At 40.9% G+C, this 27,662-nt stretch overlaps 2 protein-coding genes across 4 annotated transcripts in view; one reads left to right on the top strand and one right to left on the bottom strand.

Moving 5' to 3' along the window:
• The first annotated feature begins 214 nt into the window (after nt 1-214).
• tmem245 (transmembrane protein 245) lies at nt 215-14,897 on the top strand. The gene is made up of 17 exons (XM_062422149.1): nt 215-892; nt 2,336-2,453; nt 3,951-4,046; nt 4,331-4,432; nt 4,683-4,892; nt 4,979-5,148; nt 9,891-9,995; nt 10,075-10,157; nt 10,272-10,362; nt 10,483-10,581; nt 10,678-10,806; nt 11,037-11,159; nt 11,832-11,977; nt 12,094-12,194; nt 12,301-12,475; nt 13,142-13,336; nt 13,422-14,897. Exons 1-17 carry the CDS (start codon nt 293-295, stop codon nt 13,468-13,470), a joined length of 2,592 nt encoding a protein of 863 aa, XP_062278133.1. The 5' UTR covers nt 215-292; the 3' UTR covers nt 13,471-14,897.
• Nucleotides 14,898-18,453: 3,556 nt separating this feature from the next.
• galnt1 (UDP-N-acetyl-alpha-D-galactosamine:polypeptide N-acetylgalactosaminyltransferase 1) overlaps nt 18,454-27,662 on the bottom strand; it is a 41,962-nt gene continuing 32,753 nt past the window's right edge. For all 3 annotated transcript variants that reach the window (XM_062422134.1, XM_062422136.1, XM_062422137.1), the window contains 6 exons: nt 25,045-25,162; nt 24,524-24,704; nt 22,333-22,472; nt 22,079-22,177; nt 21,711-21,845; nt 18,454-21,066 (listed from right to left, as the gene is read on the bottom strand). In XM_062422134.1, coding sequence (XP_062278118.1) covers nt 20,920-21,066; nt 21,711-21,845; nt 22,079-22,177; nt 22,333-22,472; nt 24,524-24,704; nt 25,045-25,162 — 820 coding nt within the window. In that variant the 3' untranslated portion in view covers nt 18,454-20,919. The remainder of the gene's footprint in view (nt 21,067-21,710; nt 21,846-22,078; nt 22,178-22,332; nt 22,473-24,523; nt 24,705-25,044; nt 25,163-27,662) is intronic.

The raw sequence follows: 27,662 nt of genomic DNA, 5'->3' as shown, positions 1-27,662 counted from the left end.
ATGACGCCTAAAAATAATTAAAAAATTTTTTTAAGATGGAATTAAAAAAAAAAAAAAAAAAATCTATAATAAATAGTAATACCAATAAATAAATGAATGGACAAATAAAATGTACATGAAATCAACTAGGCTATATATTATAATAAATAAATAAAAGACTAAAATACTTTGTTTTTTCCCATTTACACTACATTTCCCTTGGTGCCCTTGGGTATTTCGTCAGGGTTACGTCATATGTTTTCCTCCCTCACGCGGTGGCACTCGTCAGACTACCCAAGCGGAATCGGTGAAGATGGCAGACGAGGAGGACTCTGCACCGGAGCCTGCCGCTGTCTCTCCCCCGGGGAGCCCTCACGTTGGGCGGCCTCACTTTGTGTCTTTCTCCGAGAGCGTGCAACCAGCCGTCGGGATGATGAGCCAGCTGCTGACTCAGCCGTCGTCCCTAAAGTTCGACAAGAATATTAAACAGGCCTTTTATAACACCGGGGCGATGATCTTCGTAGCTATCTGCTGCGGGGCGGCTGTCCTGGTCTACTTCATCCTGGAGGCCTTCCTCCGCCCGCTGCTCTGGGCGGTGCTCTGCGGCACCTTCTTACACCCCTTCAAGTACTCTCTAGCCCGGCTCGGCCGCTCGTGGCTCAGCGGCCTGCAGGATACCGGGACGCCCATCGTGGTGGGGACCCTGCTGGTTCCGGTGTGGTGTGTGAACTACGGGGTGGAGGCGATGGGCAGGCTGGTGCTGGAGAGGCTCACCATCCTGCTGGTGATCGGGGCCGGGGTTCCGCTGGTTTACTTCATCTACCTGACTTGGAGCGTCATCGGCATGCAGGTGATGCTCGGACACGTCTGTGGGATCATCGGGGCTGCGCTGGACTGTTTCCACACTGTGTGGGTAAGTGAATGGACAGTGACACCCACCTCGCCCCCCCCAATAGTAATGACAAAAGACTCCCTGTCTGAGTGGGCGAGGTCAGTCCACTGGGTCACTGAACAGTCTGCAGCTCAGGCTGGACCATGTGACTCTATTTAATACCAAAATGTTTATAATTATCAGTAATGTTTCATAATCATCAGTAATCTTCAAATACTGTGTTTAAATATCAATTAATAGATTAGTCAGTAGACAGAAAAGTAACAACAAATTAGATTCTTTTGATTTTTATTAACCAAACATTCCCCAAACTCGGTGATTACAGCCTCTCAAATGTGAATATATGCTGGTTTCTAAAGTCTAATATGGTTGTGAATTATATATATTTTGGTAAAACCATGGGGAATTGTTTGAGACAGACATTCCTCATAATTTTCGGACACTTTATGGATTAATTGAGTAAATAATCTGAAGATTAATTTGAATATGAAAAAGAGGGATTAGTTACAGAATCATTCATTTGAATAGTAGAAGTTGATGAGTGATATAATATGATCATATTATCATAACAATTCCATAAATGGTTAGTAATTAATAAACGAATAACAAGCTTTGCACACTGACTTACAGCTGCAATTTGTTTGTCTTTGATTTGTTCTTTTCTAATAAGTGTTATCCTGTTAACCTCAGCAAAGAAAAAGTGATTTTCTTGGAATATATGCCTAAATTTGTATGTCATCTGATCTAATTTGCTGCAGTTTTAGTGTCTGATCGATCAATATCTTATTAATCCAAAAACAGCTCCAGGGCCCTGAACCCAGCTGCGCTTTTACTAGAGACTGATTTCATTAAATGTATTTTCTCAGACAGTCTGTCCCTTTTCCAAACACAGAGGATGACCGACACAGGGTCCTTGTCTATAAATAGGTTGGAAGACACTGTATTCAATTACATCGAAAGGTGTCTTTGTGTGCTGTGAAACCAGCGAAGACCTTTGTGGTGACCAGTTAATTTCAGACTGGAGCATCGTATTACAGGATTTCACTAACAAACAACAAACGACCGATTGTTTGCTGCAGACTGTTTGCCGAGGTCGGAAAAAGTTCAGCATGACAAATGAGTCTGATTGGTCAAGGCCCTAAAATGTGCAGCAGACACAGGATAAAAAAAAACATCCTGTCATGACAGGCTGTACCTACACAGTCAGAGAAACACGTTTTATATTTATTGTCATAATATGATGCCACTGAAAGTTGATAAACAGTAATATAAAAATTATTGTCCTGCCTCACATTCTCAGTATACACCATAAACAATAATTGAATACTGTAAATGAGACCGAAAGTTCAGGAATACTACAGAAGATGCTGGAGATTTAAAAACAAATGAGTTTTTGTGAAGAAGCACCAACAGATCGGAAGTTGTTATCTTTTTGTCATTGTGGCTTTCCTTGTTTCCTCTCAGGTGTGCACTGTGGTGGTGGGCTACATGTTTGCAGTTTGCTTCAAGTGGAGTCCTCACACCGAGCGCTACCTGAGGGCTCTGGCTCTTCCTGTCTGGGCCATCCTGCTCTTCTACATTGGTGAGTGTGTGTGTGGGGGGGGGGGGGGGACCTGCTGGGACACGTCTCATGCTAAATCCTACTTTTATGCAAACTCTTTTTTTTTGCCCCAGGGAAGATTTTTTTCACATTTTGTCTACTTGAGTGCAGCAGGTTCAGAAAATGAAGCCAAACACCATATTTTCCCCAAAGGCAAAGGTGTAAACTAGTTTTCTAGTTGAGACAAGGAAATGCTTCCACAGGTCTAGAAGTTCATCTGACAGATCACATGCAGTGCTGTATTGTAAGATGAGGAAGTCTACTGTATTTTTAGTAGCTTACAGCGAGCTGAAAAGTGGTGTTGACCTTCAGACGTTAAATGTTAAAGGTGATTTGAAGCTATTAAGCAGAGGTGCTAGTGTGCCATGTTTGGCATGACTCTGTATAAAAATACTGCAGCATGACTGGACGAAATGATTAGAGCCCGACAGATACTGGACTTTTGGGGCCGATATTGATATTAGGGAGTAAAGAAAGTTCCGATACTGACTTCTGAAAAAGATATGTAATGAAGGCAGTTAAACAGTAAACTCTATTGTCCAAAATGACATCAGTGCACTCAAACTGTAAACTGGGGAAAAAACTGGGAATTGAATAATTATAAATAGCTATGAATAAAAAACACAACTAAAAAACAAACAAAACCTTGAATTAAGAAAAAAATAATTCAAATAATTGATCAAAATCTAATATACATAAAATGCTATTTATATAACGTAATATAATAAAATAAAATAAAATATTTCCAGATTTGAGACCACATATATTTTGATACTGATATGTCTGGGATGGGCCAATATAGGCAGTATTTTCTGCTGACCAATGTATCAATATGATTATGTAAATCCCTGACTGTTTTGTTATAAAGTATATTTAGTCCCAATGCACCACACAGTTGACATGTTTTCTTGTGTGTTAAAACAGGTCATTAATTAATAAGTTCAACATAACGTCGACATTTAAGAGAGAGAGACAATACATTGGTTCCCATGAATACAAAAAACAAAGATAGTGATAAAATGATGAAAGTGTTGTTTTGGATATTCTCAGCAGCTGCCACTTACATATCCTTGGACAGATCACTTGATGCAGTCATGTTGTTAATATCTAATGAAATAGATGTAATAGATGATGAAATAGATAGATAATGGTCTCTTTAAAACATGGCATTTTTACTTTCCTTCTTGCTTTCCATGTTCCAAAGTACAGTGTCTGTAGGTCGGCATGTCCTGATGTTATATAGGATAACAGAGTATTCCACACAAGTTTCTGTTTGCAAAGTGTTAGATGAACATTTCTCCACAAGAAATAGAGTTTAAAGTTTTAAAATTGCGCTCTCTGAACATTCCTGGGTCTGCACCTGAGGCCCTGATCGACTTTGTTAGGTCAGTTAAAACAATAAACTAGATTAGAAGTTCACTCAAATCTATATGTGGGCATTTTTCAACACTTCTTCACTCCCATTTCTCCCTTCTTTAGTGTCTCTGGCTGGCTCGTGGAGAGTGCCCATATTTATGGTTGTTGTTATACTGCTCATCGTGGGCTCTCAAGAGAAACCACCTGTCCCTGGCAGAGGTGGGTGTTAATGGACACGAACATACAAACACACGCACACACACACACACACACACACACACACACACACACACACACACACACACACACACACATATTCACTTGAATTTATTCTACAATACACTTATTTTAATGTCGTCTATTGTAATTTGTCTACCATGGTTGTCAAGCTCAACCACCACTTAGATTACATCATATCTAGTCTAGAAGTGTGTTGCTTTTTCTCCGCAGCTACGTTGGCTCTGTGTGTGACTGTTATTTTCTGTCCTTCTTCGTCTCCCCAGGAGAGCTGTCAGGACAGGTGTTGTCATTTGCTGCTAACACTTTTTACATGGCGATTTCCTGTAGCAACATCCAGCCTAAAACGGAGCCCGGTGAAAACTCAGGTGAGGTCACAGGAACTTTATTACAGGTTACATGGGAAGAAAATGTGAGAAAACCATATACTAAAATGAGAAAAAAGTACTGTTAATAGAGAAGTTTGAATTTTGTAACTTTCATTTAATATAAGATTTTAGTTTTTTAAACTTTTTTTAGAGGAATTGCAACTCAAGACACTTTTGGTTTCACTTGGTTCAACTAATCCTGGTCTTTCTTCCTCTTTCTAACATGTGTGTTTCCCTCATCTCCTCAAAGATGGCGTAGACTCTGTGGGTTCTGGATCCATCCCCGCCACACCTGGCTTCCCTCGAGGCTCTCGTACATTACCGGCCGGCCTCTTCTCGAGAGAGAGGAGCTCCCAAAGAGCCAGTGATATCTACTTTATTCTGCTGGTCTGGGCCATAGTCCTGGTTCAGATCTGGCTCAACCTGTGGATCCTACAGCTGCTTCCTATCCCAGTGGCTGGTAATACACATATGAATGCACACTCCCTGTCACATGCTACTTCTCAGATCTGCTGCACTCACACGAACATTGCATTGATACTTTAGTGTGGGTGCTGAAGAAGCTGGTGGTCCACTTTGGGATGAAGAGCTTTATTAAGCAGACTCTCACCGCATGGTGGGCGGTGCTGGAGAAGTTTGGACGTGAGCGAGAGGAGGCCCTGCTGCCCGGACCAATCAAAGGCCTAACTCAGTTCCTGCTGCGTACTGACACTAAGGTAACACCAGCGGCTACTGTCCTTATTCCTTCTGTCTTTGATTTTAAACACTTAGGGCCCCATCTTGCGGTCGGCGCACAGCGGATGGCGGGCACGAAGCATGTGTCTTTGTTAGTTTCAGACCGACGGAGTTGTCATTTTCTCGCCCTGCGCCCACGTTGTCTAAATAGCAAATGTACTTTTCTCCTGTCCGTGCTCCCGTGGGCCTGTTGATCTCAAAATAAGGTTTTTAAGGCGATTGCGCAAAAAAAAACCCGGTCTGAAGTCACTGCCATATATTTCACTGTTATTTTAAGGGCGCATTATCAAGATTTGAATAGGCGGGCGCACAATGAATATATACTCTGCCTGTTACACACACAGGGATAGGCAGCGGCACAGAAACATACAAACAAATAGAAATAAAAGTATTACATCAACATATATAAGAAAATACATGTTATACATTGGATATACAATACATTGGTTAGTCATAATATTTATCAGATTTAATTAATTGTAAAAATAACAGATTAAATGAGAATGAGCCTTCCACTACTGTGTATGTTTGTTAGTGGGGGGGTCAGCACCTTGGAGAGTGCTGCTGCGGACAGTCCTAACAACTGTATGAAAGGTTAACATGATTAAAACAGGTTTTGAACAATATTTAACACATATTCTTGAGATGACACTGATCAGGTTTAGATACTTTCAACAATTAAAACCCTGCTGAGTTTACCTGTTATTCCATGATTGAACAAAACCATTTAAAAGAGAACTAAAACTGTAATTAAAAGATAAACAAATAAAAACAAAGCGCCACGATGTCTGTGTGGTGTGCAGCTGCATGCACGGCGACAAGACGGGAGGAGACTCGAAAATATGCAGCACAAAGTGAGTTGTTGGTGTTTTTGTGGAAAATGGGTCTCAGAACCACGCCTGCTTCTGGAGGAAAGAGCTCCGCTTCCACTTAGTGATTTTACCAACAAGAAAAGTATCTGAACATCTGTGGTTAAAACATCTGTATTGATCTGTCAATGAATGTGGGAGAATATCTGTTATCCACAGTTGTTTATACTGTAGGACTGATGTGTTAATAAGTCTGCAGCCTCTGAGATGCTGGACAGAGCGCAGTGCCATTACGCACAGCCACTCACTGTTTATTAAATCAGCTGATGAAACCAGGCTGCTGCAGTGTAACCACACACACCTCTACACTCATCACGCTGGTCAGTTATAACTTTCTTTTCAGCAAAAAGTAAGTTATGTTTTATTCTTGAAACGCATTGCTTGGCAAATGCGCCGTTATAATAGCAATCCGCCAAAGTGACAGTGCTCCTGGCTTTTATATAGGGAATGGGAGATGACACTCTGATTGGTTTACCGCATGTTACGCCCAAAACACACCTATGATTAATGAGGGGATTTAAGTCCAACCCTTTTGGACCATGCGCCTGGCGCATTGACCATTTTTCCGCCGTTAAAATAGCAAAGGTGGATTTGGACTCGCCCTAAAGGTACTTGCGCCACGTGCTTTACGGCATTTGCTATAGATCGTTAAAATGGGGCCCTTAGTCACCACACACACATATTTACTCCATCACTGGTGTATGTTTTTAGTGTTCACGGTGTTCACTGTCCTCATTCAAGGCCCTCAGTGACTATTAGGTTCTGTCTGTTTGATTTACACTGATCATTAAGGATTCTGTAAAAGTACTAAAATAATTTAGCAAAATTATTCCTTGAATTGAATGCAAACACGTCTGTTTTTAGTGCTGTGAAATACATGAGCTTCTATTAAAATATGATGAGGATCATACTGGGACTGTTAAACGCTATTAAATGGAACAGTATCGAAAGACAAACAGACATTACTTATTGGATCAGTTTCAGATACTGTGCAGGATCTTTTCTCTATTGGACATCCTGTATGTGTCTCACGTATGATTTAAAAAATGTATTTGCGCTCATGTTTTCAGATTTTGAAAACTACTGCTCTCCAAGAAACGGTGAGAAAGGAAGTTTTTATACATTTTAGGATCATAACCACATAACCAGTAAGATTTTGGTAGAATTTCTTTTCACTACAAAATCACAATAAGAAGGCCTCAAAAATAAATAAGTACATTTTTGTTGATGCCAGTGTTGTGTACTGAAGTACATCTGAACATCTATAATGTGAAGATGTAACATGGTTATGTGTAGAATTATATACAAGCATTATAGCCAGTTACCCCAGGCTGAACGTAGAAAAGACACAAAAACAGCTATAAAGTTGTGTTTTTGTTGTGTTTGCATTTATTAAAACCCCTTTTCACACCTGATTTGACATCGTTTTCATTCAGCTTAAACTCCTGAGTCTAGAAAATACTGAGGTGGATCTTAGAGTGATGAATCTGGTGCCATATAAAATTAGTTTTTTCAGTTTAAGGTCATGTAGCTGATGAACCCTCCATAATGTTTAATATTTTTCCAGTTGTATGACGCTAATGGCCTTATTGCTGACACCTTTTACATGAAAAGGTTTTGAGATGTAGTTATGTTGAGTGTTTGTAATCACAATGATTTGCACCTCACTGCACTGTATAGTTAGTCCACACTCCCTGTATGTGGTCCCTTAAAACCTGCCTGCCACTCTCCTCTTCCTGATCCCCCCTTACTGTCTGCAACCAAACACAAGCTGTGTTCACGGGTATGTGTGATGACTGCTGCGTACATCTTTCCAGTAATAATCTTCCCAATGTCTCTTTGTCTCCTCCCCAAGCTCTGGCATTGGCTTAACAAGCAGGTAATGATCTGGAGGAACAGAGTGCTGAGAGACCGAGAGACTGACAGAAAGTGTGTGTTTGTGAGAGAGAGAGAGAAGAAAAAAGGGAAATAACCTGTGTAGTTATGTGTGAAGGTGTGAGCACACCTTGCAGTAGCTTGGATTGGCGCTTTACCCATCCATTTTATCACTGTCTCATGTTGTCTAAATGTTTGTCCTCTCACTGCTGCTTCCCTGCTTCCTGCTTTTAAGCTACTTTCGGGGAAGGGGGGGCTCCTGTCGGACCCTCAGCCCCGTCTGTATCTTCCCTGCTGCGATGTAACCGGCAGATTTGGCTTGAGAGTGTGTGAGGTGCATGGAGAGATGGGTGATGTAGACAGAGCAGTGCAGAGTGGGAGGAGAGGGGCAGTGTTTCTATAATTTCCTGAAAAATAAGCTTGTTAAGTTTTTAATGAAGATTGTGGAGAAACGCTGCCCATGGTCTCCCAGAAAGAACCTGCAGAGAGATGTGATTATGCTTCAGGAGCTTTTATGGGTGGGAATGAGGCTGGACACAGACAAAACAATGGAAACACCAAACAGATTGTGAACATCTACTAAAAAAAAGAGCCAACTTTTATCTATTCAAAAACTTCACAGTCTGAACTGTATGTAGTAGGATAGTCTGAAGATACTTGAGTGATACTAAAGTGACCATTTTGTTTAGCTTTGCTTTAACTTTGCTTAAATATTCAACTAAGTCTAGATCTTGAACTCAGAGTCATGGTGAACCATTTAGACATAATCACGAGATGATCATGCTGGTACAAGTTCACCACTGTGTTGAAACAGTCAGCCGCAGGGTTGCATTGAAGGTGTCATCTGGCTTCCTTAAAGTATGAACTGATCTGGGTGCCAAAAAAAAAAGGTGACACTTTTTGTCTGAGGTTTGTGCTTCTTACACTAGTTTGTTTATATTTGTGGACTGACTTTGGAGACGTGAATACCAATTTATGAAACTTAGAGTTGTCTGTGTGTAATGCTAATTATGTATTCATAATTTTTCAAGACTTTCCCTGCGCCGCATTAAGAAAATATACATTTTGTAATTAATGTACTGACCGTGTTTGCCATATAAAACTTAATTAGTAGTTTCATGTTGAATTAAGTGGTGGTGGTTGACCTCTTAAAAGCTGATATTTGTTGCTAATTCGTACTCAATACACTAAGTTGCCAGTTTAATTGCCTGAATTGCTTCATTCAAAATTTAAATCTCTTCTTTATGTGGTGTTTCCATTTTTTTGTTTACCAATGGTTTTTTTCTGTACTGGATTTAATCCACATCAGTCAGCTTGTAATTTATAATCTTTATATCTTTCTGTAAGGCAGGTTTAATCTTATAGGTTTTTTATTCTTATAGAGGGTAAGAAACTGAATATAGAAAGGCATTCACTAAGAAGATTACGCATATTTTTTGTTGGATGTTTTCTGTAGTGTCATGTCACCATTAATATATTGACAAACCATCAGGTCATGGCTTCATAGGAAAGAGGCATCCACTCTTCCAGTAACTTGTGGCATCTGTGACATTAACATGTGGGCACATACACATGTAGACTAAAGCTGTTATAAGTTTGCTGTTGATGCAGATTTGGAGCATTGAGAAACCTGAGTTTGACTTAGGAAGACAGTTGGACACCGTTACGACACATTTAAGCTTGGATAAGTCACTTGTACAGCAGCACACAGCCTAAATTTTTCCATGCTGAAGTGCAATGATATGTGTGCGTGTATGTGTGTAGGACGTCCTCGCTGTTGGTTCATTAAGTCAACAATTGTCCTGAGGGCTCAAACTGGCAGCTTCTTGACAGGAAGGACGCAGGTTTCTCCATGTGCCTGATCACTGTATGTTTTTTACTCGTTCCCAACAGCATTGACTTTCTGTCTGCTTCTCACTCTTCTGGTCCTCCCTTTCCTCTCTCTTCCTTGTTGTCTGTATCTTCCTTCTCTCTCTCAGATGATCGTGTGGTTGGAGCGCTCTCTGGATAAAATCATCAGCATCTTCATCATCATCCTGCTGGTCACAGGGACACTGCTCATGGCCCTGTTGCTCACTGCCATGGTACTTTTAGTGACTTCACATCATTATGGAAACACTGATGGTGTCCAGGATAATACATTCAAATAATTCATCTTTCTAGGTTCATCATGAAAGTGTTCACATTATTAATGTAACCAGTAACCTCATCAACGAGACTGTCTCCAACCACCCAGAATGGGCAAGGTACTTTTTTACTAAAATTTTTTCTCTTTTGCATTTGAGGTCATGATCTCTCTTCCTCTAACCACCTGAATGTCCTTTTCTTTTCTTTTCTTTTCTTACTCTGCTCTCATATAGTTGGCTCCCAGAGGCTTGTGTGGTCCAGAAGGCCCTGAATTCAGCTGCGACAAATGTCTATCAGCACGGGAGAGAATGGATAACACACCGGGTAAGAATAACAGAATTCTATGTTTCTTAATGATTTATGTGACTTTGAATATGGAGGAATGAAAAAAGTGACCACTTGCCTCTTATGCAGTGAATCTTTGTTCTTTTTCTTTGTGTGCAGCTTCATAAGATTTTAGGAGACCGGGCAAACCACACAGCCGTGATTGAAAAGCAGGTTTTAGAGCTTTGGGACAGACTCTACCAATCCTGGTTTGTGAAGGTAGCATTAGAGGGACGACATTTACAATCTCCTGAAATCTTATACTCAGTATACAATTGTACAGTTTTACATAAAATACTATCCACATATGTCCAGAACGTCACACACACCGGACGGCATCGTGGTCAGAAGATACTGGGGAGGCAGAACAGCTGGTTAGTGGACATCCTGGACTGGAAGGACATTGCCTCCTTTCTGCAGGAGAATATTGAGACTCTCCTGTCTGTAAGTATGGGTGTGTTTGTTTCAACACTATCTGCTTTATGAGGTGAGGTGAGGAGAATTTGCATGTATTTTGATTTCATGTATCTGTCAGTCTATTATCACATGTAATATTTCTGTCGCTTCATTTGAAAAAACGTTGCCTAAAAAGCCAGCAGGTGCTACATCATTTGTTTGTCTGAGTGTTAAGTCATATTTCAGTGAGAGTTTACTCTGTATTTGTTGTTTCGTAGATCCTGGAGTCTCTGTGGGTGGTAATGAGTAGGAATGTCGGCCTCCTCATCTCCACGACGACCACTCTTTTCACTGTCTTGTTCCACAGTGGCACGGCTCTGCTCAACTTTGCCCTCAGTCTGGTATGAAACATGACATGACCTGATATAAACTTGAGATAGAGAAAACATGTTGATTAGGTCTGTAACAAAATAACCAATCTATTGGTTATTAGGAAATTAGGATGTTGTTCATATTGCAATTGAATGACAATTAGTTTAAAAAAAAAAGGTAATTAATCAATAAGCCTAGTCTACTTAACCTTGCAAGGTAGTTGGATTCGCAACATCAAGAAATCAGGCCTCAAGTTATGCACTTATGTCAGAACCACAGTGGATCGGACCAATCAGTGTTGCGAATCCAGCTGCCTTGCCAGGGACGATAAGATGAACGATAACAGACTGATGGTTCATCCAATCACCTGGAAAGGATTATGGTTTTTTTGGAAGTGCCCTTTTCCAAACAGTTTCCAGGGACTGCTCAGATGGTTCTGTGTAACAAGCCATCTGGTGCGTCAGCCAGGTTACAATTTACTCTCTTAGCAGATTGGGTTTTTTCTAGTTTGTGTGTATATGTTTGGTTTTATTATATCTGTGTAAAACTCAATGAAATATTAATAACCTATGTAAATAAATAAACACAAACTTAAAAACTCAAACCAGGTCGCTCAAATTGACGTGAGATCATAGCGTCACAGATTTCCATCATGTGTTTGTATCTTACATTTGTTCCATCATGTATGTGTTTGCATGCAGGTGATCTTCCTGACTACTCTCTTCTACCTGCTGAGCTCCAGCGGAGAATACTACAAACCTGTCAAATGGGTGATCAGCCTGACTCCCCTCTCCCAGCCGGGACCTTCCTCTAATATCATAGGCCAGTCTGTAGAGGAGGCTATCAGGTAGTCACACACATACACACACACACACAAACATAACATGTGCATAGGTGATAGCCAAAGAGTCTAAAAATATATCTCATGGACATTATTTTTGACCTTGTGTGTTTGTTGCACAGAGGAGTGTTTGACGCCTCTCTGAAAATGGCCGGCTTCTATGGCCTCTACACTTGGCTCACACACACAATCTTTGGCATCAACATTGTTTTCATTCCTTCTGGTGAGTCTGCATGTTCACAGCAGATCATGCTGTCACTATACCTGCGCCTGCCAAGCCGCAGTCGCTATTTTCTCACTTTTTGAATCCTTCTCCCCTGCCTCTGAAGCTCTGGCTGCCATCCTGGGTGCGGTGCCCTTCCTGGGGACCTACTGGGCCGCAGTGCCGGCTGTGTGTGACTTGTGGCTGGCTCAGGGCGAAGGCGTCAAGGCCGTGCTGCTGCTCATCTTCCATCTACTTCCAACATATTTTGTAGACACTGCCATCTACTCTGACATCTCTGGGTATGTTTGTTCAGCACCGTTCTTACAAGCTTGTCTTGTGTTTACCTTGACCAACAAGTTTCAACACACAACCCGTGACTGTGTAATGCTCACAAGCTCACAATAATATGGCTTTGAGAGGAAACCAAGCAGTTGGGGAAGTCTATAAACAGTGTGTTCATTTGCCTCAGTCAGTTTCATAAACGGTCAGCTGTTTGAGATAAAGCTGATAAAAACATCACCAGACAGCAGGCAAGATAGTGATCTATCTCAGCTGCTGAAGTCTGTTGAAAAAATGTTTCTCATAGCGCTGGCCTGCATGGTTGGTGTTAGACCAGTGTTAGTTTAATGCAACACCAAACCAATGTTTTGGTTAGGTGTTGCAAAAGTGACTGTTAGACTGACAGTAAGAGGAAATCTTTCATTGGAGATACAGACTTCAACACACCAGCTTTATATAGTGAAGGTGGTGTACTGTTCAAAACAAAATACACACATTTTGTAAAAATGTTCATATTTATCTGGAAGTTTTAGCCAAACTATTTTCAAAAGCATACATTACATTTTATGGATTGACTTCATTTCAGCAAACATTTAGTTGGAGAATAACAATAATGTACTTTTGACAAGACTGATAATCTAGGTAAACATGTAAAAAACAGTGTGGTCTGTCTTTGTTTGTCTCAGGGGTGGACACCCTTATCTGACAGGCCTGGCAGTGGCCGGAGGAGCATACTATCTGGGTCTGGAGGGAGCCATCATCGGGCCCATCCTCCTCTGTATCCTGGTGGTTGCAGCCAATATCTACAGCGCCATGCTGATGAGTCCCAGCTCTGCACTGCCCACACCGGTGCAGAGCAGCCGGCCTCTGCACCCCCTCAGGTAACACAACACAAAGGAGGCTGGAAATAACTTCTGCAAAATGCAAACAAAACGCCATCATTTTGCTCTTGTTTGTCTCCTTCAGGACATTCACAGAATCCACCCCGTCTGTCCCGAAGAAGACCAGTGAGTGAGAGCAAGAGGGTGTGTCCTTGTCTGGCTTCCTATTGGCTGATTCCGCAGGGGTAAGGCTCCCCTCCCTATCCTGCCCTGCTCCACAGGGTCGGCCCCCTGACCAAGAAGAGATGACGGCGTAATGACTGGCTACCCACGATGCCGTATGCTCACCAGAGCTGTTACTCTGAGCAATATGGCACCCGCTGCTCTCATTTAACCTAAAATCACAAATGTGAGCGTACATCCTAAACCTAAACTTGGACCAATGACATGACATTGGGCTTAACGATTAACGTGTAAACATGGGAGACATTGATGCTAATCACATCATCTCTCAGAACTCAGTGCCTAAATTAATTTTATAATGTTGACAAATGCCTATAAATTATTGTGTAATTTGTGGCAAATTGTGAGATAATGTATTTTATCTACGAAGCCCCTGATTTCCACTCTGCACACCCTGGCTGTTTGGAAGCTGCAGTATCTGGTCGTGCAGCATTTGTACTCCCTACCTCTCTCCTCACGGAGGCTTACATAGAGTTTGTAGTGACGATAAAGATGAACTGAGCACTTCTTGCCATAAAAGTTCTCATGTCTGGCTCAATAGAAGGAGTAAATAACTGTTTTTAGTTTCAATGTTATTCACGTTCTCACTCTCCTGGACCAGGCTTTGATCCAGGATCACTCTACTGCTTTTTCACTTTTTTAAAGAATCTGCGCGGTTGTTATTTTTAATGGATACATGCCTCTAACATGGCAGGGTCAGGTTTGGATTGATAAGAGCTACTTTAATGGATCAGATTGGTCTTGAGTCTAACACTAGACTATTACTGAGAATTCTTTTACATTTAATTTATCTCAAACTTAACTTTATTCCTTAAAACACTGTGAGTGCATATACACACATCAGCGCAACCTCACCTTTTTTAGTTTTTACATGCTTATTCTGCACATCTCTCAGTATTGATGTACGTTTACACTCAGAATATCTTGATATTGACAAGGCTGACTGAGTATTTTTTTGAGTACTCTCAAGTTTGATAACTGTGACTCTGCGTCGTCTCTGTCACGACTAATTGTTACTCCAAATACATTAGAAATGTCTTTATTTTTTCTACTCAGCTCATCCGTTCTTGCACTTGCATACTCCACACTTTTCAATACAGAAAGCACTTTTCTGAAAGCAGAGTAGTTTATGTCACTTGAAGCTTTAATAAACAAGCTGTTCAGATGAATTGTGTTTGTAAAGCGACACATTGATCATACATGGCTACTGTGTTAGCTGACTGAGGGTGGGAGGGTTGGATGTGGTCTGGGTCGGGTTTGAACAAGTGTGTAGTTTCACTGTTTAACCAAACGATTGTAGTTTTTATTTGATACTGTGCTGGTTTTCTTTTCTTTTTTTTTTAGTACTGGTTATGCACTGACCCAATAAACATTACCATTTAAACAGCAGTGGCTTTGTTGGTCTGCCTTTGTGTGGAAGTAGGATTGCAGTTAATCATTATTGTCATTGCTGATTAATCTTAGGGTTGATAATCATTGTTGATTTTATTTAATTTCTTTGATGAATATAGGACTATAAAATATCAGAAAATAGTGAAAATGCACATCACATTTTCCAGAGGCCAAGATTCAAATAATTTGCTTTGGTTCACCAACCATTTCAAACTTAAATATATTAAATCTTCCCCAAAAATGTTGTGACTAAACTTTTTTTATTGATCTTGCGATTTATGAGGGTTTATGATTTTAACTGCAACAGTTAAAATTGACAAAGCAAATATTAACAGAAAAATGAATTGACTAAAACTGACATATCGTTGACATTTTTTATAAAGCTAAAGTTTAGATTGTTTTTGTTCCATATAACAGAAAAATGAACACTTTTGAAAAAATGTTGCTTTGGAAATAATCTATTTTGTTAATTAAGATTTCAGTCAATTAATTTTCTGTCAAATATTTGTCCATTTTCATTGTTGCAGTCAAAAATCATGTCCATATGAAGACTGAAGGAGATTTGCACAATGTGTTTGTTCAATAATATGGAAATAAAATAATGAGAAATTAATGACAAATAACTAAGACACACAAGAAAACATCTACAGCTAAACTACTAATATACTTGCAAACATACACTCAGTAGACAGACAACATGGGATAGAGAGGGGGGTGTGACATGCAGCAAAGGACCTCTGGCTGGGATTTGAACTGGGGTCAGCTACGTATGAGCCATGCACTCTAACCACTCGACCACCTGCGCGGGCTGTGGGCTGTGGTAGAGGACTGAGACTGCCAGGTAGCTCCCAGGATAGATTTTGTAGAATTGTACAAATATACAGCAGGTCATAAATAAGGAAATAAAAACACCCAACATCTAATTTTCCCCTGGATAAAAAGAAGTAAAAGCTTCCCTCTGTGTTTGGGTGAGTCAGACTGTGTCATCTGGTCTGTGAAGACTTTACAGATTGTCAATGTGTCAGCGAGGCTCTGGACAGATGGACAGAATAAATATCAAATCCTTGGAAAGCTGAAGTGTGGTTGCTGGTAATTTAAGTCTAATGTAAACTGAGGCATAAACACAGACACCACAGCATGACATTCAACTACCGAACCTAAACTCAAATAACTGTTGTGAAGTCACTAAAAAATCTGAGCTTCATAAATGTTTTTATAAGAAATGGCTGAGGAGGAAGAAGTGCTCAGTAAACTGGCATTAAAGTATTTAGGTACTTTTTACACAACAGTGTGTTTAGGCAGTTTAGGCTTGATGACACTGCAGTTTTAGGTCTTTTGGGAACAGGAGGATTCTCTGTAATTTTCAGATGGTGGTCGCAGTCAGACAAAGTATAAATCTCATGTAATGAAGTCTTTGTGTTGTGTTGTGAGTTCTGAAAACCTGCAAATCATAGTAATCTTCCCACCTGAGAGCTGACACAAGATCATTAACTTCCAGGTGACTTCACACACTGACAATCTGCAAAAACAGCAACAGATATTTTATTGTTAGAAAGACCTCAAAGCGACATAAGAGACTGTATTCAATCCAGTGAATGGATGAAGAATACAGAGGAAATGGACCAGAAAATAAAACATTTTATTACCCTCAGTTGAAGCTCCACATGGACTATTTTTGAATGAGCACTGTGGCTTGTAAAAGTTGGTAGTTTAAAATCTGATGGTTAAAAACACCTTTGAAACATGATAAAATCTCTCTATTCATTAAAAAAAAGTCATTAATTCAGTCAAAGCCATAAATTCCAAGATAATTAATAAACAATTGAGGTTGTCAACAACTGCTGGCTGTTGTGATCAGTTATTACAATATCTGTAACAATAATAAAAAGAAACGACAGGTGTCAGGTGATGATTGGAGTCTAAGTGTGTTACATCATCTTTTCAGTCCAAAACTGCAACAAACCCTGCACCAGTTTCACTAAACCAGTAATGATGTGGAGTCTAAATTAATGAGACTTAGTGTCTTAGTAATACAATATGAAGCTGATTTCACAAACAAGGATCAATAATACTCTCAAAACAAATTAATTAGACAGAGTTCATAAATTCACTCTGTTCTCCTGAAAATGCTTAAATATTCTGTCTTTTCTTGGAGTTTCCCCTCTGGGCTACGGTCCAATTCGTCTTTGATCCATTTCTCCAGATCAAAGACTCCACACAGTTCTTGTGAAGCCGGCAGTGAATTTAAACAAGTCTTCCTGAACTCACCCCAACTCTAAAACTCCTTAACGGCAGAATCATTCATCTCAGTCGCACAGAACAGAGCGACAGTGTCTCCTTGAAGAGGACTTTTCTTGGATGTACACGGTAGATTCATTTTCACAGAGGACCAGAAGGGAGCAGAGGAACAGATTCAGGTTCTGCACATTTACTTTCACATCTGAGGTTCTCTGCTTTTCTAAAATGTTAAAAGCATGAAACGTGAGTCTGATGCATACATATTTAGCCCTATTGGGGACAAAGTTTCAACTGAAATGAGAAGCTGTTGCATTAAAATATCAAACCTCATTTTATTTTTGAGTATATTTTGTGTCTTACAGGAGATGCAGTCTGAACAAAAAATGCAGAGAATCAACATGTAATATAAAAGGTGTGTATGCAAAACACTGCTGTCTAAACAATATATCTTCCTGGTGGCTCTCGGTGGGCCTAATCCTGACAAATGAATAATTCAGCAGATCAAGTCGAGCACTGAATAATCTACTCTCCCCAAAACATGCATTAAGTCCGCTGCCCGACTCGATTATCTTCACACTGCACCGCCGTGTTTATTAAGAGGAACAGAGAACAGTCTCACTCCCAAACAGGACTTACCTCGTTTCTGCACAGACTCACCTCTGCTGCAGCACTGTACGTCTCCTCTCACTGTGTGGATATAACAGATTATCATCTTTTAGCATTTAGGGGTGCCTCATGCATGCCATCCCCATGACCATGTGGTTCAAACTCTGCCCTACTCTTTCTCTTTCTGCTAAAACTGATGTAAGCAGTTGGGCAACATTTAAATGACATATTACTAATTCATTACTTTAGATTATCAGCACATATGTCAGCTGATAAGTAGCAAGACACTGCAGGAAAGAAATGCCAAAGATATGTTTGAGGTACTTAAAAAACTGCCTCCATTACATCGTCTCTCCTCCACAGAGAACTATAAAATGTGAAGGTAAAAAAACAACTTGTAAAATGTCCACAGCACATATCTTGGGTTATACAAATTTTACCATTGACCAAACAATTTCTACTTTGACCATATTGCATGAGACAAAATAGCCCTTGAGTAGATTGCTTGATGACAGTGTAATATGATTGAAAGCTCCAGGACAAGCATGTAAGAAGACCTTGAGTGCAGATTAAAGAACCAACTGTGAAGCTCCTACTTAATTCTTGTTTATTAAAAAAAAAAAAAAAAAAAAAAAAAAAAAAAAGCATATCGACAGATAAATTATCTAATATTTCAAACTCATCTGTATCAGCCTTGAATACATATATTTATAAATGAGTCGATTTAATTAATCACCAGGCAAAAACATCTCATTTAAACCTTTGACTGCTATTCGTGTGCAAATGAAATAGCGTTGATGTCAGTCACCTGCTGTTAGTGTTTGTGAGGAGAGAAAGGTGTGTGTGTGTGTGTGTGTGTGTGTGTGGGTGTGTGTGTTAGCAGACAAAAGGAGGCAGAAATCAACATTCTCCTTGTCATGTTCTGTAAACTTTTTCACCTTTATTTGTCTACATTTGGATCAGCTCAGTGTGGAACCCTGGACATGTCAATTAACTTCAAACCCCACCCCTGCCCACCCCCCAAAAAAATCTGAACAATCGATACACTCCCTCTATGTCACAGTCAAAACACTCGCATCTTCACCACACAGTCACTCACGCTCAGACATGAAATCAGTTGACGGCCTCCTCTCGCTACTGTGTCCACAACAAAAATGAATCAATGACGTGTCCTATGTGTAAACCCTTCCTCCACTGGAGGAAGCCCAAATAGTTAAATCCATTATGAAATCACCTCTCCTGCCCTGGCTTGCAGTGGCAGGAGTGATACATAAAAAAAGGAAGAAAAAAAGCATGATGATTGAAATGAGAATGAGGCATTGATGTTACTGTGGAGCCGTCTGGCTCGCTCAGATATGATTAAACCATTGTGAAATACTGCAGGTGAGCTTGCAGAGTGAGATATGTAGTCATGGATTAAGATATGTCTGCTGCTGCTGCTTGCTGTGCTATTTGTAATCCACAGTACGACCCTTTTCGCTCCTTATTCTGTCCCTGATTAAGTCTCCAAACACACCTCAGTGACATTTGCTATTCTAACAGCTGCAGTCTCTTTCCTACTGTATACATGTCCTCAGGAGAGTGCAGGGACTTGGCTCTTGTTAGGAAATAAAAGCAGCTTTTTGCTCTTTTGTACAATGGAAGCAGGGATACGCTGATCTGCCGTCAGTCTACACTACGGGCTCTGGCTGTCCAACAGCGAGGAATCGGAGAGCTGTTTGTTTCTACGTACACAGGGAGGTTGATGGGACTGGGATTAGTATTGAAGACACATGCTCACATCCACATCCACACTGACGCACCCGCACACTCCACTGGAGGAAAGAAGCCCTTGGAGTGTATTTTTTTAAGAGGTCGTTGAGAAGAAGATATGACAAAATGGATTAAATTATCAGGCTAGCACAGCCTTTTTTCCTATATGTATACAGGAGGTGTGTGTGTGTGTGTGTGTGTGTGTGTGTGTGTGTGTGTGTGTGTGTGTGTGTGTGTGTGTGTGTGTGTGTGTGTGTGTGTGTGTGTGTGTGTGTGAGAGTGAGAGATTGTGTAGTGTATTATGGGAGAACTCCCTATGGTTTAACACTACATTAGGCAGTGAGCATCAATTACATATGCAGAGTTCTCTGTGTGTGTGTGTGCATGTGTGTATGTGTTAGCTCTATGTTAAACATCTTTAAAGACAACATAGACGGACAGACTACTGCTCTGTGGCACTCTCACAGGACTGTAGAAACACACAAAGCCATGTAAAAACTGGACATAGAAATCTCAAGATATCACAAACATCATATTTCTCTATCTCTAGATCTCTGCTGATGCAGACGTTGTGTTCAGTCCTCTCACTTTTTTTATGTGTCCCTTGGAATTCCTCGGCGAGGAGGCTTCAGTCTGTAGGATGAAATGTTGAGGAGTAACACCAGAGGGAGACATACACTGCTGCAAGACTGTAGGAGGAGCTCTGACACAGGCACACAGGATAGACTCTCTCACACACACACACACACACACACACACACACACACACACACACACACACACACACACACACACACACACACACACACACACACACACACACACACACACACACACACACACACACACACACACACACACTTCTTCATAGGAGTTCACCAGAGTTCATTTTTAAAATCCATTACAAAAAATTAAATAAAAAAAAAAGAAATCAACAAAGAATTCAGCCCCCTTCTCAAAGCATACATTCATCTCCATCCATTCAAACACAAATAAGTGCACACACACTCTCTTAACAGGCAGACAGTAAACGTTAAATGATGAGTTGAAGGGTGGACTGCTTTGTCCAGGGAAGCTGTGAGTGCAGGACCTCGCCTCTGTCAGTCTCATATTCACGCACACGAGGAGTCTTTAAAAAAAACAACAAAAAAACAAATGTAAAACAACAGCCATCGGCTCCTAGAGGGAGTCTTTCCTGTCTTCTCGCTCTGAGGAGGGTCAAACACACTCCTCCCTCTGATCTCCGGCAGAGGTAGTACCGTCCGATCTGTCCTCCTCCCTTCCCGAGTCCCCTCGTGGGAAGTCTTTCCTTTCTCGGTGCCCAATTTTAACAAACACGTCCTTTCCCCTGATTGCTTACTCTGGGCCGCTGTGTGTGTGAGTGTGTGTGTTTGTGAGTGTGCGGAGTGTGGTCAGAAGACCTCTGGTAGTGTGACGTTGCGGAGCAGCCACTGTTGGGAGCGTGTGTGTGTGCAGTCTCTGACGCTGGGCACCTGGCTGTCCTCCTCGCTGGCCTTGTCCAGACACTGGTTACTGTTTACGTGGATCAGGGTCAGCTTCTGCAAAGCAGGGACACAGAGAGAGAGAGAGCGTGTGTGACAGGATGCAAATCAGGTTTTTTACTGATTCACTGAAAATTCATATGATCATGAAAATAAATCTTGAAAATGTGTGTCTGTGTACTGGGTTATTAATAGTTTCAGTTTCAAAGCCACATTTTGTAGACTTTAATTTTGAAGTGAGGTATGTAGTACCACACTTAAAGTGAAGACAACAAATATCTTACTAACTCAAATGACAGCTTTTCTGAAATGAGTGTATCTGTATAAGAAATACATTACTGAAATCAGGATGAAGAAAATATTTTAGTTTAAACCTTTATAAATACTTATTCAAAGGGAGTCTGGTGTTGAATCAACTTCTCATTTTTTACTAAATTTTCATTACAAGATACATTTTCAGCACTCAGAAATGTTTGGATGAATCCTGGTGAAAATTAGTTTAAACCAATCTGCAAACTGAAACAGTTTTTTTGCACTTATGTTTCCATCATTGTTTTCATCTAATTTGTGGTTAGTTTGTTGTTAGTTTCTACAAATTGAAAATGCCACACTTTTCTGGTGTAACAAGACAATTTCTTCTGTTTTTATTGCTTTCTCACGTGAACATTCCCATCATGTCCACCACACACAGCTGCACTCACCACAGGGTCGTACTCCCACAGCTGGTTGCCTTTGAGGTGATGGCACTTTAGCATCATGACGGGTCCATTTAGCTTGGACACATCTAGACACAAGTCGTCCGTCCTGATCTCCTTATTAGCCGTGTAGGAGAAAACCTGAAAGTCACGCAAACAGACGCAATTTTAAAACAAATCTTTGTTCTTTTCCTTTTCACGTTTATGGTAGAACTTCTGTCTTTGATGATTTTTGTACGACTGGAATATCACAGTATCAACTTAATGAAGAGGGTCCTCAGAAAGAAAAATTTACATCTGAGGTCAACTTTGTTTGTTTCTTGCTTTTTTTAGTATTGATTTCTTTCTTTTATTTTTTCTTGGTTTTGAGTTACCTGGTTGCCCCCCATGCCGTGGCAGTTGAAAATGCCGACCTTCTCGTTCTCTTTGCGAGCCATGTTGTCCAGGCACTGGTTGGTCTCCACATTACGGATCTGAGCAGAATACATACAGATGTCAGTGTGAGCAGCAGTCTATTACCTGATCTTTACTTACCTGATCTTACAGTGAATGACTGTCAAAAATGTAGTGAGCCAGATAATAGTTTGTGTGCATGCGCGTGTGTGTGTACGTGAGTAAACAAGCGCACCTCTCCCAGCGAATAATAGTGCCTGGGGATCTGGGAGTCAGGGTAGACGCTCTCCAAGTACCAGCTGAAGGGTTTACATTGAAGCTTTTGCCTTAGAGCCGAGCGAGACGTGATGTCACCATAGTCCACTTTGGTCACACCTGGACAGACAGGCAGGCAGGCACACACACACACACACACACACACACACACACACACACACACACACACACACACACACACACACACACACACACACACACACACACACACACACACACACACACACACACACACACACACACACACACACACACACACAACATCAAAGTCAGTAACTGGTGAAGTAGAATGAGTGCACACAGTGTTATTGAAGCAAATCAGAACCCATATCATTGAATTGCAGAGCTCACTTGTCTGATGGTGAAGTACCTGAAAAAGCCAATGTTGAAGAACTACTCTAACAAACCTCTTTAGGTGGCTTTAAATAAAGGTGGTGCCTTCTCCTCCACAGAGGGCAGCAGCTGGCCTGAATTCATGACAGTTACAAAAGATTTCAATTGAGACTCAGTTTCAGGAGGAAAAGTCCATAAAAATGTTTCAGACCAATCCTGTAGGAATCTCAGTTTATCGGCAGCGAGCACATGTGCTGGTTTTTTCCAGTCTTGAGTACTAGCTACTCATGCTCCACTGAACTGCTCGCTCACTGAGTGGCAGTGAGGGAGTTCACTCCAATTTTTAAAACAAAGTGTAGGGGCAGACCAGTCACAGAGTGAATTAAAACATAACATTTCTCCTAACTAACTGAAGAGCATGTATCCTGGTTTTAGACCTTTGAATCACTGCTATTTCCTCCCACAATTTAAACATGTCTGGTGGTGTGCTCATTGGTGGCACAAAACCAGACATACATTTCCTGGAAAGACAACTTGATGCAACAGATCTTAGCAGGCAGAAGTGGAGATGTCATCTTCCTGTGCCAGAGCTAGAAAAATTGTGACAAATGTGAATGAGATTGCTGCAATTTTATAGGTTGCTGTGATTTGATTTACAATAATTATAAGTATAAGCATATTTTCTTCTATCAACAAGATTAACTGCTGCTATGAACCACATCTGTATTATGTAGATGGGACATTATGTATATGTCAGTCTGACTGGTTGGGCAACACCTGCTCCATTGAGAGAAGATGGTATGCTCAAAATGAACTATTTTGTACATCGTGCGCCACATTAAAAAAGTGCAGGGAACAGCTTGCTGTCATAGAGAGGAGAGACGTGCAATTATTATTTAAATATGGACATAAAGACACATTCAGACAGTATCTACTGCAGGATGTTCGTAGTCTAGCACTCCTTTATACACACAAAAACTGATGGAAGCAGTTGTGCAAAGAGAAGCTTGAGAGTACTTCAAACCCTGCTTACTTTCTCACCTCCACCCACCTGGCCAATCTCTGTGTGAAGTGGACATACTAGCTGTTAAGATGGTTTTGAAAAGTTACAGTATTGGTCAAATGCAGTCCCGACATCCAACAAGTTTAGAGGGGTGGGGGTTACCAGGCATTGTTATACAATCCGATAAACTCTTCATTTAGAGCATACTGATGGCTTAGCATGAACGTCAAGTTAGACTGAATAATGATGGATAAAAATCGAGCCTCAGCATCAAACTACATGTTGTAACACTGCATGCAGGTGGCAGGGTGTTAAAATCACAGCAGCGATTCCTTTGGTTGTCTGTAGGTGTTGACATCTGCAGGTTGCAACTGTTGCTGCTGTTACTTTCCTTCCCTGTAGGGGGCTTGTGTTCAGCATGCGTGAAACAGGTCGACAATCACAAAGCAGCTAAATCACACCAACTGCAGCCCGCTAAATGAAAGTGAGTTTGTGCGGGAGTTCAGTTCAATTCCATGAAGGGCTTCACATCTAAAAATATTCTTTATTTTGAAAGTTTTGCTTAACTTGTGGTCGTCTCTCCTTTGCAAGCTTGTGCAAGTGTGTGCGTGCTTGTGTGAGTTAAAAGATGCTCTGTTGCGTGAAATTACTCGTCGCCCACAGTCCCGCACTGTTGGGTCAACACTGCAATATCACACTTTCACAGGGTTAATGGATAGATCACACCTGCCACAGAGATTAACCTCCACACATGAGCACATACATGCACACTTCCACAAACGGACACACACACACACACAAATCTCAAACTCACCAGGTGAAATGATATAGAAGAAGTTTTTAAATTCATCCATCCAGACTTCTGCCAGCCTCCGGTTGTTTTTATTGATGATCTGTCCCGTTCCTCCGGGAAAGGTGTAGGGCGTCGCCTTTCTGAACACGTGACCCACGTGAGAGCATGTAACAATCTCTAGAGTTCCCCCGCACTGCCAGATCTGTGAAAAACAAATCTCATCAGCAGGCACACACACACAGCACTGTCTACTGTGTAAGGTGGGATCGCTGAATTATCAAAAGCTGACCAATGAACTCAGCTGGGAGATGGATGACGCAGATTGGTCCTGTCTGTGTTGTGACGGTCTGAATAAGTTTGAATGAGAGCCAATCAGAATGACGCCTTTACTAAATATTAGTCAAATCAACATTTTAGTGAAACTCACAGGTGTAATAGCTTGTGTTTGTGTGTTTCTAAACCCGAGTAGACACTCCTGAATGCCTGCCAGTGCATGGAAGAATATGGTCATGTTAACTGACTGTGGGTGTGAGTTCACTCACTCTGAAAGAGATTTCCAGGTTCTCTCCACCCCAGATGTCCATGCCGGCGTCATACGTGCCGATCTCCTGGAAATAATCTCTGTCTATGGAGAACAAGCCGCCTGCCATGGTGGGAGTCCTGGGAAGAGTCAGGAGAGCAGGGTGAATTAACTCAATTCTTTCAAGTCTCAGTTTCTAAAGGTCACACGGTATCTACAGATCCAGAGTGTTTTATATTTCACTGCACTTACCCCCCCTGTTCTTTGCTGTTTTCCTGTTATTTTTTTCATTCTCTGTTTTTCTGCTCACTTCTCTATTGCTGTGACGGTCGTGTCAAGCCTCTCCTATTTTCCCCCCTCACGGAGAGGTTTCCTCCTTTATAGATCGGCTTATTTTCCTTACTGCCTATTTTTGCTTTCGTTTAACTTCTAGGCTCGCTTACGAAAACACAATACCTTGCATACAAACGGACAAACACGGATGAAACATATCCTGAGAACACTGGGGGGGTAATGGCTTGTTTGCAGAGTGCAGCATTTGGCTGAAAAGTGGGAAATAATAAACGATGCAGATGTAGAGAAAAACAAATACTCTCTTGTTAAACAACACACACAGACATTGTTTAACAATCACAGATAACCATGGGACATGGGAAGAGTGGTGAAGTCTGATGGCAACATTAATTATAGATGATATTGTGCTTCTCTTTTTACTGTAAACATACGAACACTCTGTAAACTCTCCAGCTAACAATGAAATCCATTCTTTTTAGTCATCAAGCATCACAGCAAAGCAAACAAAACATACTGATTGTGGTAAATATTTGAATAAAGCCAATATCGTTTAGCAATGAATGTTTATCACTGAAAAAAGTGTTTTATTGCCTAAAATCCACTGTGGCAATAAAATAAATAAACGGTAGCCTAAAGGTTAGAGAAGCAAGCTTGTAACCATAAGGTGGTTGGGCTCTGTGTGGCAAGATAAATCTGGGTAAGGGATGTGAAAAAGCAGCACTACCCCCACCACTGAGGTGCCCTTGAGCAATGCCCTTAATCTCAACTGCTCCAGCGAAGCAGCTAGGTGGCCAGCAGGTCAGACTGTGGTTGTACTGGGCGGCTTCCAGGTGTGAATGTGTGTAACTATGTGAATGTCATCAGGGCGTTCCTGAAAAAGAAGAGGCTTCTTCTCAGTGAAACTTCCCAGAATAAATAATTGTTAAAACAAAACAAAACAAAACTGTAAATAAAGTGAAGTATTTGTACTCAGATTGTAAAACTGAAGTATTTATCTGTGGGGACTGTCAAGGATTAAGAGCATCTAATTGAAAAAGGCATTTAATATGTTCAGAGGATCTCCCCTAAGTCTGCTTTAGACGTTGACTGCTTGTTGTGTTTTCTCTGTCCAGTAACTATACAGAGACTCTTTCCAAGTGACCTAAGACGCTCTGTAAATTACAAGGTAGATGTACCCATAACAACCACGTTAGCTGTTGAGGTTTCCTGCTGTACTGTCATTCTGTGAGGCTCCTCAAAGTGTAACAGTAACACGTCTGCAGGCTCAAAGGGTAAAAGGCCTGTAGCATGCTGTGCAGTGGCTGATAAAAGGCAGCGCCCAAGGCCATCTATAAGCAGACATTTATCACCTGATACACATGTGGGATGTTAAAGTCACATTAATATAATACCTTATGATTCAGATCTTTACTTTACTACTGACTCACACTGGCAAAGTTTCTACTATGTGAACTTTATCAACGCTCAACTGAAAATCAACACACAGGCTTCATTCTGATAGCTGCTGTCTATGTGCAATAGCTTTTAAGTGGTCTGAATAATGCAGAACTGCTTCGTGACAAAACAGGCCTTATGTAAATCATGCTATTAGTGTGAAAGTACTTCTTAATTTCCTACTCTAACACTACAACCTATTTTTTTTGTTTTTTAGGGCACTTACAAGACACCCTTAGGAAAAATTTGTCACGCAGAACTCAGAAAACCCAACAACAACTGAAAACAGGGGCACAGTGTGTTACATAAGATATAATATGTGTGTGTGTGTGTGACCTTGAATAAACGTGTCAAGTCTGCTTAGAAACAAGAGCAGGAAGAAGAGATGATGGACAGGCAGAAAATACAGAAAGCTCTTGGTTTTATTTCCAAGCCTGGGCCATGAGAAATAAAACAGGCAACAACATTGCAGACTCTTACATAAACATCTTTTCTTCTACTACAGAGGAAGCTTCACTGTATTCTTTCAGTATTCCTGCCCTGAGAACATTTTATGATTATTGACTGTGGTAAATTAAATGGTGAAATATGATTACCCTGCACACATCAATTTTGAATGCCTATCAGCAACGCTAAAGCTCAAAGGATATAAGTTATTTTAACCAGCTGACTGACAGTGTACTGAGAGCGTACTGTGTTTATTATCATGTATGGCTTATCATGTATACTATTATTAATAATTTTCTCCTGCAGGGAAATTCTTTTCTTGCTTGCCCCAACAGGTCCTCTCTGGTCAGGGTCAGCTGCACAACAGCAGCCCTAGAGCTGGTAAGACTGAATATAACTGAAGGACACTTAAACAAGGCGAGTCAAACTCAAATCATTCAGCTGAAGGCTCATCCTGCTGTATCA

Source organism: Scomber scombrus, chromosome 7 (assembly GCF_963691925.1).
Source record: "Scomber scombrus chromosome 7, fScoSco1.1, whole genome shotgun sequence".
Lineage (NCBI taxonomy): Eukaryota > Metazoa > Chordata > Actinopteri > Scombriformes > Scombridae > Scomber > Scomber scombrus.
Note: the sequence above shows the minus strand (reverse complement) of the source record. Positions and strands in the feature narration are given on the sequence as shown.